The following is a 16,693-nucleotide window of genomic DNA, read 5'->3' as shown; positions in this document are numbered from 1 at the left end:
CTTTAAGACCTGAGTGTCGTCGGGGTCAACAGGGCCTTCACAACAGGGGAATGAGCAAGGCGCCGCCTGCCATCATCTTCCTAACCATGGGACCTGCTAAAAGGAGGGCCATGCACTGGCCTCAGCCCTGCAAAGCCAAGTGGAATGTGAGAAAGGGGAGCCCAAGGAGGTGGGGACTGGGCCAGGGGGCCCCACGGAGACAGGAAGGAGTGGTGCAAGGGGCTGTTCTCAGGCTGCCCTTTAATGGACTAAGATTCAACAATGCTACAACCCCAAATGACACAACGTAGAGGCTGGGAGACAGTGCTGCCGGGTGGGGCCCCAGGCGCCATGTGCGTGAGCCCAGCAGGCCGCTCCTTCCAGGAAAGCCCATCTCCTCCCCAGCACCCCCAGCACAGGGTGCAGCAAGGGGGAAGGGGGGCACAAGAATCTGGGCACATGGAAGCCCAGGCAGGGGGCTGAGGGCTAGCGTCAGCCAGCAGCCAGGCCCCTACAAGTGGGCCACAGGCAACACCTCTGGAAGTGCTGCTGGAGCAGATGCGAGGCCCAGGAGTCCGAGGGTGGGGGGTGGGGCAGGGCGGAAGGTGTGCAGACCGTCCTGGAGGCCGAGGGTGCCCTCACATGTTGGTGCTCATCCGGGACTGGCTGTTGGCTGGCGTCAGCTCCCCTTGGCTCCCTTCCCGGGGAGGGGACTGCAGTGGAGACAGCCACTTAGCCCAGAGGGGCACGTGTGCCCATCCCATCCCCCCAACCCCAAGGCCCCCCTGCCCGCACCTTGACATGGATCTGGTTGCGTAGCACGGCCGCCCTCAGGATCATGGCTTTGGCACGGCGCTGGAACTCCTTGCCCATCAGCAGGGACTTCTCGAAGGTGGTGCTGCGCTGATCCACGTCCCGGGCATATAGGATCTGTGGAGGTGCAGGGCTCAGTGGGGCCCAGGGTCTCCCTCCCACACCCCACAGCCCTGAGGCTGCCCACCTTGCTGTGGGAGTCGATACGGGCGTTGATGAGCCCCTCCAGGATGAGCTGCGTCAGCTCATCCTCCAGCGCCGCCACTGTGGTGTTGAAGGCCGTGGCCATCTTGCGCATGTCAGCTGACACGTAGGGGCTGAAATACTGCAGAGCAAAGGGGACATGAGCTACCCACAGACACATCCATAGCACCCTGCCTTGGCCTCAGCTTCTGCCCCTGCGTTTACCTGGATGAGGGCCCGGTTGCGAATCTGTGTGTACAGGGTCCTGACGTGGGGGGCCAGGTACATGTCTAGGAGCAGGTTGTCCTGGCGAGGAGAGCCAGTTAGGGACAGCTGCCCCAGGCCTTCCGCACTCGCCCACCTCCAAGCCAGGCCAGGCCCCTCACCTTCATCTCGTCCAGCATCTTCAGGCACGAGGCATACTTGGACTCATAGAATTTGAAGATAATGTCCCGAACCTGTGGTTCCAGCTCCAAGAACAACTTGAAGGAGCTGCAGATGCCAGACTCCTCAGAGCCGGCCCTGCCTGCCCACCCGCCTGAAGGTGGCTGGGGGCACAGGAGCAGGGCTGCAGTGCCCAGTACCCTACCTTCCACCCACCTGCTGGAGATGACATTGCGCTGCAGCTCCTGCCGGTCAAAGGTGGCCAAGGCGCACAGGCCACCGTACACGGCCACGTTGCTGGGGGAGAGCAGCTGAGGAGCAAGAAGGGAGATAGGTCAGAGTCCTGGAGTCACTGGCAGTCAGTACAGAAGTCTGGGCTGGGTCCACCCTACCTCACCCACCACCCACTCAGAATGCCTAGAACCCCATGGGGGTGACCGCCCAACAGGGAGCCCAACTCTCGAGCCCTCACCCTGCTTCCCAAGCCCCAGTGAAGTTCTCCCCAGAGACCCTCACGCCCCTTACCTCGGGGAAGTCGCAGTGATCGAAGGAAGCCAGCAGGAAGCACTTGGCAGCCTGCTTGTACTTGCGTGCGGCCAACTCAGCCAGGCCTGGGGGGGGGGGCAGAGGGAAAAAGGATGAAGCCCGGCATCCAGAGGAAGCTGCCAGGGCCCTGTGGGGCCATCAACGGGCGCGCACCTGGGGCAGAAACGCTGGCAAGTGAGAAGTAACCTCGCCAGTGAGCACCGGCAGCACTCTCCGTGAACCAGGCGCCCAGGGAGGCTGAGCAGCTGCTATTCCTACTGCAAAGGGCACCCGAGCTGTTGAGCTGACGGGCTAGGGGTGGGAGCAGGGGTAACCAGCCATGGCAGCCCTGTCAGAAGGCACTGCCTCTACTCCCAACCACTGCTCACCACTCCCTAGCCTCCAAGGGGGACCTGAGCCGGGGAGGTGTCAGGTACAGCACAGGTGTGGGGCTTGTGGGTTTCCCTGGCTGGGATGAGGTCACCCGGGCTGCCCTCCTGCCCCTGTGCCCCAGGGCCCTCACCTGCTGCACACTTGAGCTTGGTGAGGATGGCCTGAGTCTGGGTGTCCCGCTCCCCACGCTGCTGCAGGAGAAGGTCGCACATGTGAGCAACCCCCCGCCCTCCATACCTTCATCAACCCCCAGGCACCCGGCCCCAGCCTAAGAGCAACAGAGGCAGACTCCAGGAGGACAAGGCCCACCAGGGCCAGGAGTGGTCAGGGATCCTAGGGCAAGTTCCAAGGGGCACAGAGCCATCATTACCTCGGCAATTTCCGGGGTGGACTCGGCCTTGCTGACATAGCTCAGCACGTGAGACCAATTCTGCAAGTAGACGCTGACCTGGTGGGCAGGTGGAATGCACTCAGCCTAGGGCGCCCCCTCCTGGCCCACGGGCATTGCTGCCCTATGCCCCCCTCCCATGCCACCCACCCCAGGGCCCACCTTGATGACGTTGAGGCACATGTTAATGACGTGCTTGGCGCTGGTGCAGTAGTCCCGGGCCCGGGAGTAACACTTGAGGGCATTGCTAAGGTCCCCACAGTCCAGATAGTGGTCACCCAGGTCATCATGGCCACGCCTGTGGGTCCAGCCGCAAGTGGACACCGGTCAGTCCATGGGCCTGGCTGCCCAACCCCCCACCCCAAGGGTGCACCTGATGCTCCCTCTGATGGAGCCTGGCCCCCAGCCCCCTGGGCACACCTGATGCTCTCCTTGATAGAATTGCCCTTGTAGTTCTTCAGATCTGTGTCTAGCTTCTCCAGCTTCAGCAAGGCCTTCTTCCGCGTGGCCTCCACCCAGGCTGTGTCCAAGGGCGGGGGCTCCACACCACTCTCAGGGATGGCGTCCGGTGCATTCTGCAGCTCCCTGAGGGAGGACCTGGCCATTAGGGGCCCGTGTGCAGGGGGGCAGCTGCCTCCCATTGGCCCTCATCCCCACTGGGAGGGCACCCAGTTGGCACAGGGGCAGTTGTGACAGCAGGAGCCCGCAGCCTGGCGGGAGAGCCCAGCGAGAAATAAGTCACACAGCCGTGCTGAGAAGCAAAAAGCACGTTGCAGTCTCCACAGGCTCTGCTCAGTGTTGGAACTGCACACGCATGCAAATGTGGAGGGAGCCTGAATTCTCAGCGAGGAGAGTGAGAGTCTAGCCCGTTGGGTCGTTTCTGCCCCTCCTGGCTTTTCAACAAGAAAGCCAGATCACTGTGTCACGGGGCCAGGCACTGCAGGAGCATAGGGAAGGCCCTTGCCCAGGCTGGCCATATAGCACACGCAACCCCTGCCCCACCTCATTGAGCCCTGGCCTCACCTGGCAGCCTCCAGGAGCTTGCGGTGGATCTCCTCGTACATGTCCACGTTGAAGGTCCTCTGCACGAAGGACAGGGCCATCTTCAGGGCCTCCACCCGCAGCGGGGGGCAGTGGTCAGCAATGAACTGCAGTCGTTCGATGCGCATCAGGCCACTGTAGCTGGCCGCGTACTGCTCCAGATCCTGGGGGCGGGGGTGGATTGTGCAAGCTGGGACCCTAGACCCTCAAACCCCAGCCAGTGAGTCAGGAGTAGTGGCATGTGGGCACCAAATAAACCACTGTCCAGGGGCTGACGAAAGGCCACTCGGGATGGGCCAGTGCAAGGGCCTCTGGAGTCAATCTCTGTCCTGGGGGGTGAACGGCCAGAGCCACGTGGGCAGCCAGTCACCAAGCTGAGCAGTGAGGAGACAGTGCTTCCCAGGCTGGGTCCCAAGGAAGACCTGCCCTCGCAGTGAGACTCGACCTGCAGGGGGGCCTGGCACACAGGGCTCCTCCGTGTGGGGGAGAAGCAGGTGCAGGGTCTGGAAACGACTAGCAACCCATTATAAGTGTGCAACTAGAAACCCTAAAAGTTTCTGAGTCACAAAAAGATGCGGTGGAAGTGGGGAGCCTGGCCTGGACCTCCCAGCAGGACTGACACCCCCAAGCAGTCCCCGACGCTCCAGGAGTGCCCGCCAGGCTCCGTACCAGGGTGGGGTTCTCCACAACGTAGTTGACATCGGGCGCGTTCTGCGGGTCCTCCTGGGGGTCCACGTCAATCTGCATAGGCTCCACGGCTCCCTGCAACACGGGCCAGCACCTTGGCACCTCGAGCAGGGGACGCCCAGGGAGGGCGAGTGACCCTCACTGTGTCCCAGCTCAGCTCTGCCCTCCATCTCCCGGGTGGGTGGGATCCTGTCCCCCGAGCCCCTCCCCACTGCCCGCCAAGTCCAGCGCCGCCACATCAGGGAGGGGGCTCCTAGCAAGACCGTTGGCTCAAGAGCAGAACGCTCAGCCCGATCGTGATGGCCCATCTGTGGGGCGGGAACCAGAGCCGAAAGACCACTACCCAGGGACCCCAGAGGGTCCCTACGTGCTCCCAGCCACCGTCCTGACGCAGCCTCCTCCGAGCCATAGGGAGAACACGGGCGGCCTCGACCCAGGCGCGGCTGAGCAGCCGGAGCCGCAGCGCCGGGCGAGTACCGCCGATGGACCGGGAGGCGGGAGGGGGGCGCCCGGGCGCCCTGCGCGGCCCGGCGGGCGTGCGGGCTGGTCCCGGCCCCTATCCTGGAAGGTACCTCATAAAGCAGCGTACAGGCCGACAGGCTGGCGCTCAGGCTGAAGTCCCCGGCCGTGCCCGGCAGGAAGAGCTCTGACCTACCGCTGGGAGGGGCGCAGTGCACATCTGCCACTGACGACGCGGCCGCGCGGGGGGCCGGGCCACCCCGCATTCTGTCCTGACTCTCTGCACCCCCCGACCCTGACACAGAGCTGGCTGGCTGCTGAAGGAGAGAGAGCGTTAGCGCGCCGGGCCTGCCGGGCTGCCGGGGCCGACGGGCGGGACGCTGCGGCCGGAGCCCGGGCGCAGGGAGAACGCCGCGCGGGGGGTTGCGCACGGCCGGCCCCGCTCAGGCCCAGCGGCGGGAGCGCGGGGGGGCCGCCGGCCGCGGCTCGTTACCTGCAAGTTAAACACCTGAACCGGCAGCGGCATCTTCGCCCACCCCGCCGCGGCGCGCCGTTCACTTCCGGGGCAACGCAGCCGCCGCTTCCGGGTCGTGGCGTGGGCGGGGCGGCTCTTAAAGGGGCCGCGGCGCTCCTGGCCGGGCGGTGACCGCGGATCCCGCGGCCGCATGAGCCGCGCTCGGGGGGCGCTGTGCCGGGCCTGCCTCGCGCTGGCCGCGGCCCTGGCCGCGCTGCTGCTGCTGCTGCCATTGCCGCTACCCCGCGCGCCCGCGCCGGCCCCGACCCGGGCCCCGGCCCCCGGCCCCGGCCCACACGCTCCCCCTGCCCGTCCCGCCACCGCCCCCCGCCTGCGGCCCGACGACGTCTTCATCGCGGTCAAGACCACCCGGAAGAACCACGGGCCGCGCCTGGGTCTGCTGCTGCGCACCTGGATCTCCCGGGCCCGACGGCAGGTGGGCCCCGTCCCGAGACCCCGCGAACCCCGCCCCCGGCACCCTCCCATGCCCCGAGATCCCAGCTCCCCGGATTCCTGACCTTGGGACCCCGGGCCCGGGACCTCCTCCATCCCTAGTCCCGGCACAGCCGCCCCCCGGACTCCGCCCTCAGGACCTCCACCGCCGGGATCCTCCACCCGGGACTCCTACCCCGGCATCCTTGCCTTGGGACCCCGCGCCCTCATCCCCAAACTGGCAACCCCGCCCTGGACCCTCCCAGGATAACCACCCCAGGACCCCTTACCCACCGCTGTGTCCCTAGCATGGCAGTCAGGCCACAGGCCTGATTATACAGAGACCCAGGACCCTCAGTGCCCACCCTTTCCTGTCCGTTCTCGGGCTCCAGGCTTGGGTGGGTTTTCCCAGCTGACAGGCTGAGACCACAGAAACTCCTCCAGCAAGAGCAAGCCTGGCCCCAGCAGCACTGGGGATGCTGAGGGTACTAGCAGGCTGTCACTGGGACACCGCCCTCCCTTCTCCTGGACCCCGTCCCTTCCAAGCCCCCCCTTGCCTCTCCAGCTTCACCCTTGCTCACAGGGCCAAGACCCTGCCAGGCCCAGAGTCCCTGGGAGGTGCCTCTTGAAACCTCACAGGTTATTTCTCTATAGACGTTCATCTTTACCGACGGGGATGACCCTGAGCTACTGCTCCAGGAAGGTGAGTGCCCTCCCCAGCCCAGCCCTGCTGGCGTGTCTGAGGGCCTCCTTCTCAGCTATCCCTTGGTTCAGTGCCACATGGACCCCTGCTGTGTATAAAGGCCCGGGGTGGGGGGTGGGGGTGTTAAGGCACCTGCCCAAGGCTACACAGCTGGTAGAGGACAGAGCCTGGAGTCCAGGGCCCCACCCTACCAGCCATGCTCTGCCTCCCTCAGCCACTGGCTGACTTCCCAGTGCCTCTGGCTGGAGTCATGTTCCCTGAAGATGGGCCAGCAGGGAACCATCCTTTCCAGTCCTGCCCAGAGCAGTGTGGTCCCACCCCAGTCCTATTTCCTGGTGGGTTTTCTCCCATGAGATTCCAAGTGGTCGTCATCTGCCCGGATCTCGGAGGGCAGCAACAGGATCAGCTGAAGGAGGTCAAGACAGAGCTGTGATTGGGTCCGACTTCCGGACCTTGAACAGGACAGGCCCCGTGCCGACCAGCTAGCCGCATTTTGCCCAACTTCAGTGGGGTGGGCTGGCAGCAGGCCTCACCCCAGCCCTCATGCTTCCATCTCTCCAATGGGCAGGCAGCCATGTCGTCAACACCAACTGCTCAGCCGTGCACACACGCCAGGCTCTGTGCTGCAAGATGTCAGTGGAATACGACAAGTTCATTGAGTCTGGACGCAAGTATGTGGTGGCCACGCCCATGCCCCCTGGAGACCCCAGGGCTGAGTGAGAGTCTGGGCCCCCACCTGGGCCGGGGGCTCCCCCACCCCCACCCCCTGGGCCCGGCTCACTCTAGAGACTGCACGTTCCCAGGTGGTTCTGCCACGTGGACGATGACAACTACGTAAACCCCGAAGGCCTGCTGCAGCTGCTGTCCACCTTCTCACCCAGCCAAGACGTCTACCTGGGGCGGCCCAGCCTGGACCACCCCATCGAGGCTACCGAGAGGGTCCAAGGAGGTGGAACCGTGAGTGCTGGGGCCGGGGAGGGGCCGCTGAGAACATGGAGACCCTAGCAGGGAAGGGCTGGGACAGGTGCCCGATCCACCCAGATGCAGTGTTTCAGGAACTGGGGTAAGTGAGGTGGGGCTGCGGGAGGGGCTGGGACCACAGGCAACTGGGCTGTGGAAGCCCCGGTGTCCTTGTGCCCTGGGAAGCTTCTGCCAATTGACCAGGGAGTCATTAAGGAGCAGCTTGGGGACGACCCTTGGAGTGCCCAGACGAAGAGTTGGGGTGAAGAGACCTGATCGGTGGCTCCCTTCCCTTCAGGTAACCACGGTCAAGTTCTGGTTTGCTACCGGAGGGGCCGGGTTCTGCTTGAGCAGAGGCCTTGCACTCAAGATGAGCCCATGGGCCAGGTGAGTGAAGGCCAGGCAGGCGCTGGCTGCCGCAGATGGAGCTGCCCAGGGCTGGGGAGGCACTAACCTGTCCCCGCTCCGCTCCCCAGCCTGGGCAGTTTCATGAGCACAGCCGAGCGGGTGCGGCTGCCGGACGACTGCACGGTGGGCTACATTGTGGAGGGGCTGCTGGGCGCCCGCCTGTTGCACAGCTCGCTGTTCCACTCCCACCTGGAGAGCCTGCAGAGGCTGCCGCCCGACACCCTGCTCCAGCAGGTAGGCGCGCTGGGCCCCTGCTGCCTCCGCAGGTGTCCCTGCCCCCACCTGGCTCCCCAGCTCCCAGATGGGCTCCCGGCTGAACAAGGGCTCAGGGCGGGGGTAGGTCCAGCGCTGCGGCAACTTTGCCGTGGACCCTGGACCCTGGCTGCTGTGGCCCAGGGTCCTGGCTGTAGGGGGCTCTCAGGCTCATACGGGGGCTCTTTTGTAAAGAACAGCTGCTGCGCCTTCCCAGGTGGGTGGGCCCAGGGCACCCGGGCCATGGGCAGTGGTTCAGGTGTGACAGGAGCCACAGACCTGGCCCAGGGAGGGGGGATCAGCTTTGGGCAGGGGGTTGGGGACCTCTCGCCCCTACACATGCACCAGCCACCTCCCTGAGGTGTCTTCCGTGCTGGCCACGCCTCTCAGCCCCCATCACTCTTCAGTGTTCTTCCTGAGCCTGCCCTGAGAGCGCTGAGTGGGGGGCGCTAGGAAACCAGGAGGCCGAGTGGTATCTCCTGTGAAGGATGGGGTGGGAGGCACTGGCCCGGAGAGTGACTCTCCCTCCTCCTCTCTCCCAGGTCACCTTGAGCTACGGGGGTCCTGAGAACCCACATAATGTGGTGAACGTGGCCGGAGGCTTCAGCCTGCAGCAGGACCCCACGCGGTGAGCCGGCAGTGGGGAGGAGTGCTGGGGCCAGCCCACCCATCTTGCAGCCTGACTCCCACTTCCCTCCCAGGTTTAAGTCCGTCCACTGCCTTCTTTACCCGGACACGGACTGGTGTCCTGAGCAGAAGCAGAGTGACGTCGCCTCTCGGTGAACCTCGACATCGACCCAAATATGCCTCTGGCTCTGCCCCAGGTGCAAGTGGACGACCCCTGCCTGAGGAAGCAAGAACAGTGCTGTTCCCTCCTGGGCTCCAGGCGGCCACGGTCATGGTCTCATCCAGGGAGATAAGGGCGCCCAGCAAATACTCCAGCTGGCTTGGAGGCCTCCCCACAGCCCCGGGCAGGCCCGGGTGACCTGGCACTGTGGGAGAGGAGGACAGGCTGTGTGCCTGCCCAGGGGCCCAGCCCCAGCTCTCACAGGAAGGGTCTCACCCTAGGGTCCGGGGACCTGGGAGGGGGCTGACATCTGACTCCCAGGGCTCCGTCCTGCTCCCCTCACCTGTTGGAGAGGGGACTCCAGGCCAGGGTTGTGTGTGAGATGCTGCAGCTTAGCAAAGGTGACTACAGATGCTTCACCCTCCGTTCTCTTGAGAAGCCGCCCTCCCCACACCAGGCTTTGGAGCCCCCACAGGGCCTCTCTGTTTCCGAGGGGAGCCGCACTCAAGGATGCAGGCCCTCTGGCCGGCTGTGCTCGGGCACAGCTTACTGCTAGCCAGGGCATCTCCATTCAGCGGCCGCCGTCTTGGGGCCATCGGCCAAGGGGTTCTTACTGAGGGAACTTGAACTTTTCTCCGCTCTGACTTATTGCTCAGTACTGGTCCTCCCTTCCTCCACCCCGGGCCCCAAGTCCATGAAACAGCAGGAGCCTTTTGTGTGAGGCCCTCTCTGCAGTGAGGCATCCCCATCCCACCAGCTGACCCACCTTGACCTTGACGGTGCCTTTCCATGGGAGGAGGAAACAGAACAAGGGGAGCCAGCGCTTGCCTTCTGGTCTCTCGCTCTGCTATTGCAACGAGTGAATAAAGCCTTGATTGTTACTCTGTCATTGTCTTAATTAACCAGTGGCACCTGGCAGCTCAGCTCCGGCTAGGGCCACACAGCATCCAGCTCCTCCCCCTGAAGGCTCTGCCCCAGACCAGCTCCACGCCAGGCAGATCTGCGTTCCTTACCGCACTGCCAGTGCAGCCAAGCCTTAAGCTGCCCACTGGGCTCTTCAGTGTGAGTTGAAGAGTATGTGGCGGGGGGCGGGGGGGCCTGCAGGGAATGATGGAAACATGACAGAACTTGCCCCAGGAGGCAGACCGCCTGAGTGTCATGCTTGCTTTTTCAGCACACTGTGGAAGTAGCGTGTGTGCGTGCATGCACAGACGTGCACATGTGTATGTGCATGGGTGAGCACATGTGTGTGTGCGTGTATGTGGGAATTGCTGTGTAAACGTATGCATGTGGGTACGAACGTGTGTGGCTGTGTACGTGTGGGCAGGTGTGTGTGTGTGTGTGTGTGTGTGTGTGTGTGTAGGGCAGGCCAGCAATACCCAGTAAGCAGGTTGGAGTCAGCATGGGCTGAGTGGTCAGACCGAGGTCCCTTGGAGAGGGGTTTATGGCAGGTCACTGGGAACTGTCCATGCTCAGCAGTCACCTCCCCTCACATTCCCAGATGTGAATGTGTAACAGCCCCCGAGACCTAGACACACACTGAGCCCCCCAGACCGCAGCCCATTGGGGCATCCACACAGCACAGACCCAGGACAGCATCAGTTGGACCAAATTGCCCCTCCCCCAGCTGGAGCCGCCTCAGGTCTGGATCTCCAGGCTCGACCACCTCGGAGGCACAGACTCCTCCCTCACCAGGTGCAGAGAAATAGTCACCCGCAGCCCTCCAGCACCCTCTAAGGGGAGGTGGGACTGGCTAGCACCCTGAGGCTGCATGATCTGCCCAAGTGGGCGGTCCATTTATTGTTCAGAGAGAAAAAAGCCTGGAAGGAAACAGCAAAATGTTTATGTGATTGTCCCTGAAAAGTGCAAAAATTGACAAAAATGTTTTTTTCTCTTCCCACTTTTTGTTATTTTACAAATAACAAAATATGTCGTATAGTAGACATAATAGATGTATAATCAAAGTTAAAATTTTGTTAATTAAGGTTCAAAATTAAATTGTGTGTACTTGGCCCTCCATCTAACTTTTTTTTTTTTTTTTTTTTTTGCAGTATGCGGGCCTCTCACTGTTGTGGCCTCTCCCGTTGCGGAGCACAGGCTCCGGACGCGCAGGCTCAGTGGCCATGGCTCACGGACCCAGCCGCTCCGCGGCATGTGGGATCCTCCCAGACTGGGGCACGAACCCGTGTCCCCTGCATTGACAGGCGGACTCTCAACCACTGCGCCACCAGGGAAGCACCTCCATCTAACATTTTTTTGGACAACTATTTACTCAGCATCAGTCCATCCCATGTAATTGCATGCCAGGCACTGAGCAAGCCCAGAGGAATGGTGACCTGCAAAATGGACCAGCTCCCCAGGGCTGGGGAGAGTTGGGGTGTATGGGGCATAACCACTGATGGGTATGGGCTTACTTTGAGGGGATGAAAAGTCAATCCTCGTTATTTGCAGACTCTGTGTTTCCAAATTCACCCACATGATAAAACTTATTTGTAACCCCAAAATCGACACCTACTTTCCTGGTCATTCTCAGACACGCAAACAACGGTGAAAAAAATTGAGTTGCCAGACGTGCCCATCCCCAGCTGAGGCTTAACTAGGTGAGGCTTGGCCCCAGAGACTCCGAGAACATGGAAACAGTAGGGGGCAGTGCAGAGTAAAGCAAGAAACCCAGTGGGAATTAACTTCACTCTGGAATTAGATTATGGTGATGGTTACACAATTCTGTGAATGTAATAAAAAAAAAAAACTAGTGAATTATACACTTCAAAACTGTACACTTTTTGATGTGTGAGTGATGTCTCAATAAAGATGTTATTTAAAAAGTAGCCAAGATGAAATTAAAAATTGAAATAGCCCTATATTTATTACATAATCTGAATTGAACAAAAACATTCCCATAAAGAAATCTCCAGGATCAGACGGTTTCATTGGTGAATTCTATCAAACATGTAGGGAAGGAATAACATCAATCTTACACACAGTCTTCCAGAAAATAGATGAGGACATTTTCCAATTCGTTTTATGAGGCCAGCATTACTCTGGTACCAAAATCAGCAAACACATTACCAAAAAACCTGACCAGCTGAATCTAAACTTTATATGGAAATGCTAAACACATAGAATATAAAAAGCAACCTTGGGGCTTCCCTGGTGGCGCAGTGGTTGAGAGTCCGCCTGCCAATGCAGGGGACACAGGTTCGTGCCCCGGTCCGGGAAGATCCCACATGACGTGGAACGGCTGCGCCCGTGAGCCATGGCCGCTGAGCCTGCGCGTCCGGAGCCTGTTGCTCTGCAACGGGAGAGGCCACAACAGTGAGAGGCCCACGTACCGCAAAACCAAACAAACGAAAAGCAACCTTGAAAAAGAACAAAGTTGAAGGACTTACACAGCCTGACTTCAAGACTTACTATGAAGTGCCGGAAAATTAATCTGTAGGGACTTCCCTGGTGGCGCAGTGGTTAAGAACCCGCCTGGCAGTGCAGGGGACACGGGTTCGAGCCCTGGTCCAGGGAGATCCCACATGCCACGGAGCAACCAAGCCCGTGCGCCGTAACTACTGAGCCTGCGCTCTAGAGCCCAAGAGCCACAACCACTGAGCCTTCGTGCCACAACTACTGAAGCCCACGCTCCTAGAGCCCCTGCTCCGCAGCAAGAGAAGCCAGTGCAAGGAGAAGCCCCCACATCACAGCAAAGAGTAGTCCCTGCTCACCACAACTAGAGAAAGCCCATGTGCAGCAACGAAGGCCCAAGGCAGCCAAAAATTTTTTTAATATTAAAAAAAACTAAAAATCTGTCGATCTAAGAAAGAAATGCAAATTTTTATTTGAACCAAATTTGAGGATTATAACCCAGGAAGAGCATCTCAGAAAGCTCTGAGAACTGTTCCACCCATTAGAAGTCAAGGCACAGTTATGTAAGTTTTAAGACAGAAGGCTGTACATCAAATGACGTATTATAGACAATTTACATGATCCAGATCTAAGTGTCATCCTGGTGGGTCACGTGACCCCATACAAGATCAGGAAGAAATGCTATCCCTGGGCTTCCCTGGTGGCACAGTGGTTAAGAATCCGCCTGCCAGTGCAGGGAACACAGGTTTGAGCCCTGGTTTGGGAAGATCCCATGTGCCGCGGAGCAACTAAGCCCGTGTGCCACAACTACTGAACCTGCACTCTAAAGCTCGTAAACCACAACTACTGAAGCCCACGCACCTAGGGCCCGTGCTCTGCAACAAGAGAAGCCACTGCAATGAGAAGCCCGCACATTGCAACGAATAGTAGCCCCCACTCGTCACAACTAGAGAAAGCCCACGTGTGGCAACAAAGACCCAACACAGCCAAAAATAAATTAAATTAAATTATTTTTAAAAAACATTTAAAAAAATGCTATCCCTTAAGGAGTTGTCTTGTTGATGATGGGAGAATGTTGGTCTTTACAGTTGAGCAGGTATTCCTGCTGATGGGGGAGGTTTGCCTGATGCCTAATGCAGATACACGATGCACAGTGAGGGGAGAAGGGAGGTCAAAGAGCAGAGAAGATTTTTTGTTTGAATATCTCTTGTCTTGCCATAAAAATATGACTTTCATTTCACAAAACTACAGTATGGAGACTGTGATGCTGGCACTGGGACCAACAGATGGATCCGTGGGACACACAGCAGAGCCCAGCCACAGATACACGCTTCTACTATCATAGAGTTCCCAACAGTGTCACCAGAGCAATTCAAGGGGGAAAAGTCTTTTCAACAAATGATGCCAGAATTAGTTTACTAATTAATTTTTTATATTTAAAAAAAAAAAGAAGCCAACCTGGAGAATGTATGTCAGGATGCGCTAGGCTGTGCTGCAGAAACCACTAAGCCCTGGAAGCGTATTTGTTCACATCACACTGTGACCTGCATGGGTGGTGAGTCAGGAACTCAGGCTGCTTATGTCCCTGGGGCCCAGCATCCTTGGATCGTCCAGGTGAAATGGAGGAGAAAGCGGGATGAATGCATACTAGATACACACCATCTGAGCCCAGTAGGGATGTTAATTTCCCATATGTCACTGGCTTGAAGAAGTCACATGGCCACCATAACAGCCAGGGAAGCTGGAACAGGCAAAGAGTGCTGTGGCATCGATGTTACTGAAGGCAAATTCATGTGCCCGATGAGTGAGGCCAAACGTACCGAAACATCGGAGATTGGAGCAGAGAAAGGTTGATTGCAGGGCCAAGCAAGGAGAACAAGAAAGGGTAGTTCATGCTCAAAAAAAACTGAACTCCCCGATGGTTTTCCGGGAGATTTTAATAGGTGAAATTTGGGGTGAAGGCTGCAGGGTGTGACTTTCTTCTGATTGTTTGGTGGTGAGGTAGCAGGGCGGTGTTCTAGGATCTTGGCTCAGCCTGAGGTTACAATCCTCTAACTCGGTGGGGGCCTTAGCTCCTGCAGAAGAGCTCAAAGATATTGTTATGTCCATTCCTTGAGGAGGAGCCAGGACCCTGCCCCAAGGCTGCACTATTGTTTCGTGACTGCTCCTCCTTTGTTTCTGCATCCCCTCCCTTCCCTGATTAGCAGCTCTTTGAATCTGCCCTTTGGAACTCCGGGAAGGCCAAGGAGGCTGAACGAAACCTATTTCCTACAAAAAGAAACAGGGGACAGGGAAAGGATTTGTACTCAGCAGGGCCCTCAGGGTCCTGCTCCGTCTCACTAAGTGGACAGAGGGAAAGATCCTGGGTCTCTGATGTTGCTGGTGCCACGTTCTCATCATGCATTTGTTATTACGAGAGAAACATTTCAGCCAGTATTAATCACCTTGTTTGCAGCTAGAAGCACTCCTAACTCATATGGAATGTGAAGCAAAGTCCATAAGTACAAATCGTTTTTGGAAGGAGTAGTTAGGGGAAGAAAAATGAAATAAAAGAGGTGTTGGGCTGCACCCCACAGGCCTACAAGGCCTGTACTTACCCAGCTTCAAGATCAAAGAAAGAGCCCGGCGTCAGCAGCAGAGACATCAGTGGTTTAATGGGTGGGGGAGCTTAAGTGTCCGAGACAACGTCCTAGAACGACACCCCACCATGTGCGGCGGGGCGGCAAGCAGGACATGGCAGCAGCCTTCGCTCCCAGGCCGGTGTGGGGGGGTGGTGGTGACGGGACAGGGCGGGGAGATTACTAGTTATAGGGGGAATTGACATCAGGTGGGCTCATTAGTTACCAGGGAAACCATTAGAGGGGCACGCCCCTCACCACCCCTTTGATAAGAACGATCTCTAGCTGGGGCCTAGCGCAAGTGTGTAGAAAGGTCAGTCATGTGAGTAGGGTGTAAGTGAAGCAGGCACTGGTCCTGCGGGGGATGTACAGAGAGCAAGAGGACAGCCATCTTGAGTGTCCTGACCACACAGGAGGGCTATAAAAAGTAGAGGAGACATGGAAGGAAGGCCTCTCAGCTTGAGACGGCAGCTCTGTTACCGAGTCCAAGCTCAGACTGCTCACTGCACGGCAGGCCAATAACTTGAGAGACGAGGTGTTGGGGCAAAGGAACAGCGACTATTCAGAAAGCCAGCAGATCAAGAAGATAGTGGACTAGTGTCCCAAAGAACCATCTTCCCCGAGTTAGAATTCAGGCTTCTAATACTAAAAGGGGAGGGGGGAAAGTTCTGGTTCTGGCCAGACTCTGGAAGGGATGTGTTAATTTCTTCCTCCCTACAGCCATTCACAGGTGGGCCTGGTTGGGATATTTCATGTCAGCTAAACAAAGGTATTTTAGCTTCACGCTCTTTACCTGGGAGGCAGGGTTCCCAGAGATGGGCCATTATGTGTAATTTAAGCTAATAGGCAACATCCCTTTAGTAATTACCTTGTCATAGAATACAAGGCTCTTCCCTATTACAGCTCCTGGGTGCTGCACACAGTTATAAGGGAAAGTCATCATTCTTTTTTTATATATTTATTTATTATTTTTCGCTGTGTTGGGTCTTCATTGCTGCGCGGGCTCTCTCTAGTTGCAGCGAGCGGGGGCTACTCTTCCTTGTGGTGCATGGGCTTCTCATTGCTGTGGCTTCTCTTTGTTGCCGAGCACAGGCTCTAGGCACACGGGCTTCAGTAGTTGTGGCACGCAGGCTCAGTAGTTGTGGCACACGGGCTTAGTTGCTCCACGGCATGTGGGATCTTCCCGGACCAGGGATCGAACCCGTGTCCCCTGCACTGGCAGGCGGATTCTTAACCACTGCGCCACTAGGGACGTCCCATCATTCTTATGTCTTTTAAGAGGAGGGGGGAGAAGCACCTGTACTTTGAATCTCAGCCGGGGCACGAGAGCCTTTGGAAGCTTGACAGGCTGGAAGGTGTTGAATCAGGGTGACTCTGTTCTCCATGTGGGATGGGTTCCAACTCTCGTCCAGAGTTGTCACCTCCAAATAATTTCGTTGATATGTGCTGGGCACAGGGCTGCTATACATGCTGTGTCTCATCTCTGCACCAGAGCCTCCGCTGGCGGCTCAGGTTCTGACTAGAGCCGAAAGCTTTCTTCCCTCCCACCTGAGCTAGGGGTCTGTCTCCACCTACCCCTGAGGTGGCTTCCCCTTTCATTCTTTGAATATAGTTATAATAGCTACTTCAAAGTCTTGCTTGGTAAAGCCAGACAATTTTTTAATTGGTTGCTTTTTTTTCTTGACGTTGAGTAACATTCTCCTGTTTCTCTTCATGTCTAGACAATTTTCATTGTGAATGACATGCCATAGAGTCTGGACTTTGTTATTCTCCGCGGAAGTGTTGACGTTTGTTCTGGCAGCTTATTTACTGA

At 58.2% G+C, this 16,693-nt stretch overlaps 2 protein-coding genes across 7 annotated transcripts; one reads left to right on the top strand and one right to left on the bottom strand.

Moving 5' to 3' along the window:
* Nucleotides 1-233: 233 nt before the first annotated feature.
* GPS1 (G protein pathway suppressor 1) lies at nt 234-5,412 on the bottom strand (the record flags this gene model as incomplete). Of its 6 annotated transcripts, none has more annotated exons than XM_082860383.1 (15): nt 234-692; nt 775-909; nt 980-1,117; nt 1,201-1,281; nt 1,362-1,467; nt 1,576-1,670; nt 1,885-1,970; nt 2,408-2,468; nt 2,648-2,725; nt 2,828-2,963; nt 3,086-3,250; nt 3,689-3,870; nt 4,376-4,468; nt 4,966-5,169; nt 5,346-5,378. In XM_082860383.1, the coding sequence occupies 15 exons, from the start codon at nt 5,376-5,378 to the stop codon at nt 618-620; spliced, it is 1,668 nt and encodes a 555-aa protein (XP_082716509.1). In that variant the 3' UTR covers nt 234-617. The 6 variants fall into 6 exon arrangements, with proteins under 6 accessions (XP_082716509.1, XP_082716510.1, XP_082716512.1 ...); XM_082860384.1 differs by having other exon boundaries at nt 2,408-2,465; XM_082860386.1 differs by having other exon boundaries at nt 4,966-5,050; nt 5,346-5,377.
* Nucleotides 5,413-5,517: 105 nt separating this feature from the next.
* RFNG (RFNG O-fucosylpeptide 3-beta-N-acetylglucosaminyltransferase) lies at nt 5,518-9,719 on the top strand (the record flags this gene model as incomplete). The annotated part of the gene is made up of 8 exons (XM_082860424.1): nt 5,518-5,802; nt 6,453-6,501; nt 7,070-7,172; nt 7,305-7,458; nt 7,760-7,848; nt 7,938-8,103; nt 8,664-8,749; nt 8,823-9,719. 8 exons carry the CDS (start codon nt 5,518-5,520, stop codon nt 8,902-8,904), a joined length of 1,014 nt encoding a protein of 337 aa, XP_082716550.1. The 3' UTR covers nt 8,905-9,719.
* Nucleotides 9,720-16,693: the final 6,974 nt, after the last annotated feature.

Source organism: Leucopleurus acutus (assembly GCF_964270905.1).
Source record: "Leucopleurus acutus genome assembly, chromosome: 19".
Lineage (NCBI taxonomy): Eukaryota > Metazoa > Chordata > Mammalia > Artiodactyla > Delphinidae > Leucopleurus > Leucopleurus acutus.
Note: the sequence above shows the minus strand (reverse complement) of the source record. Positions and strands in the feature narration are given on the sequence as shown.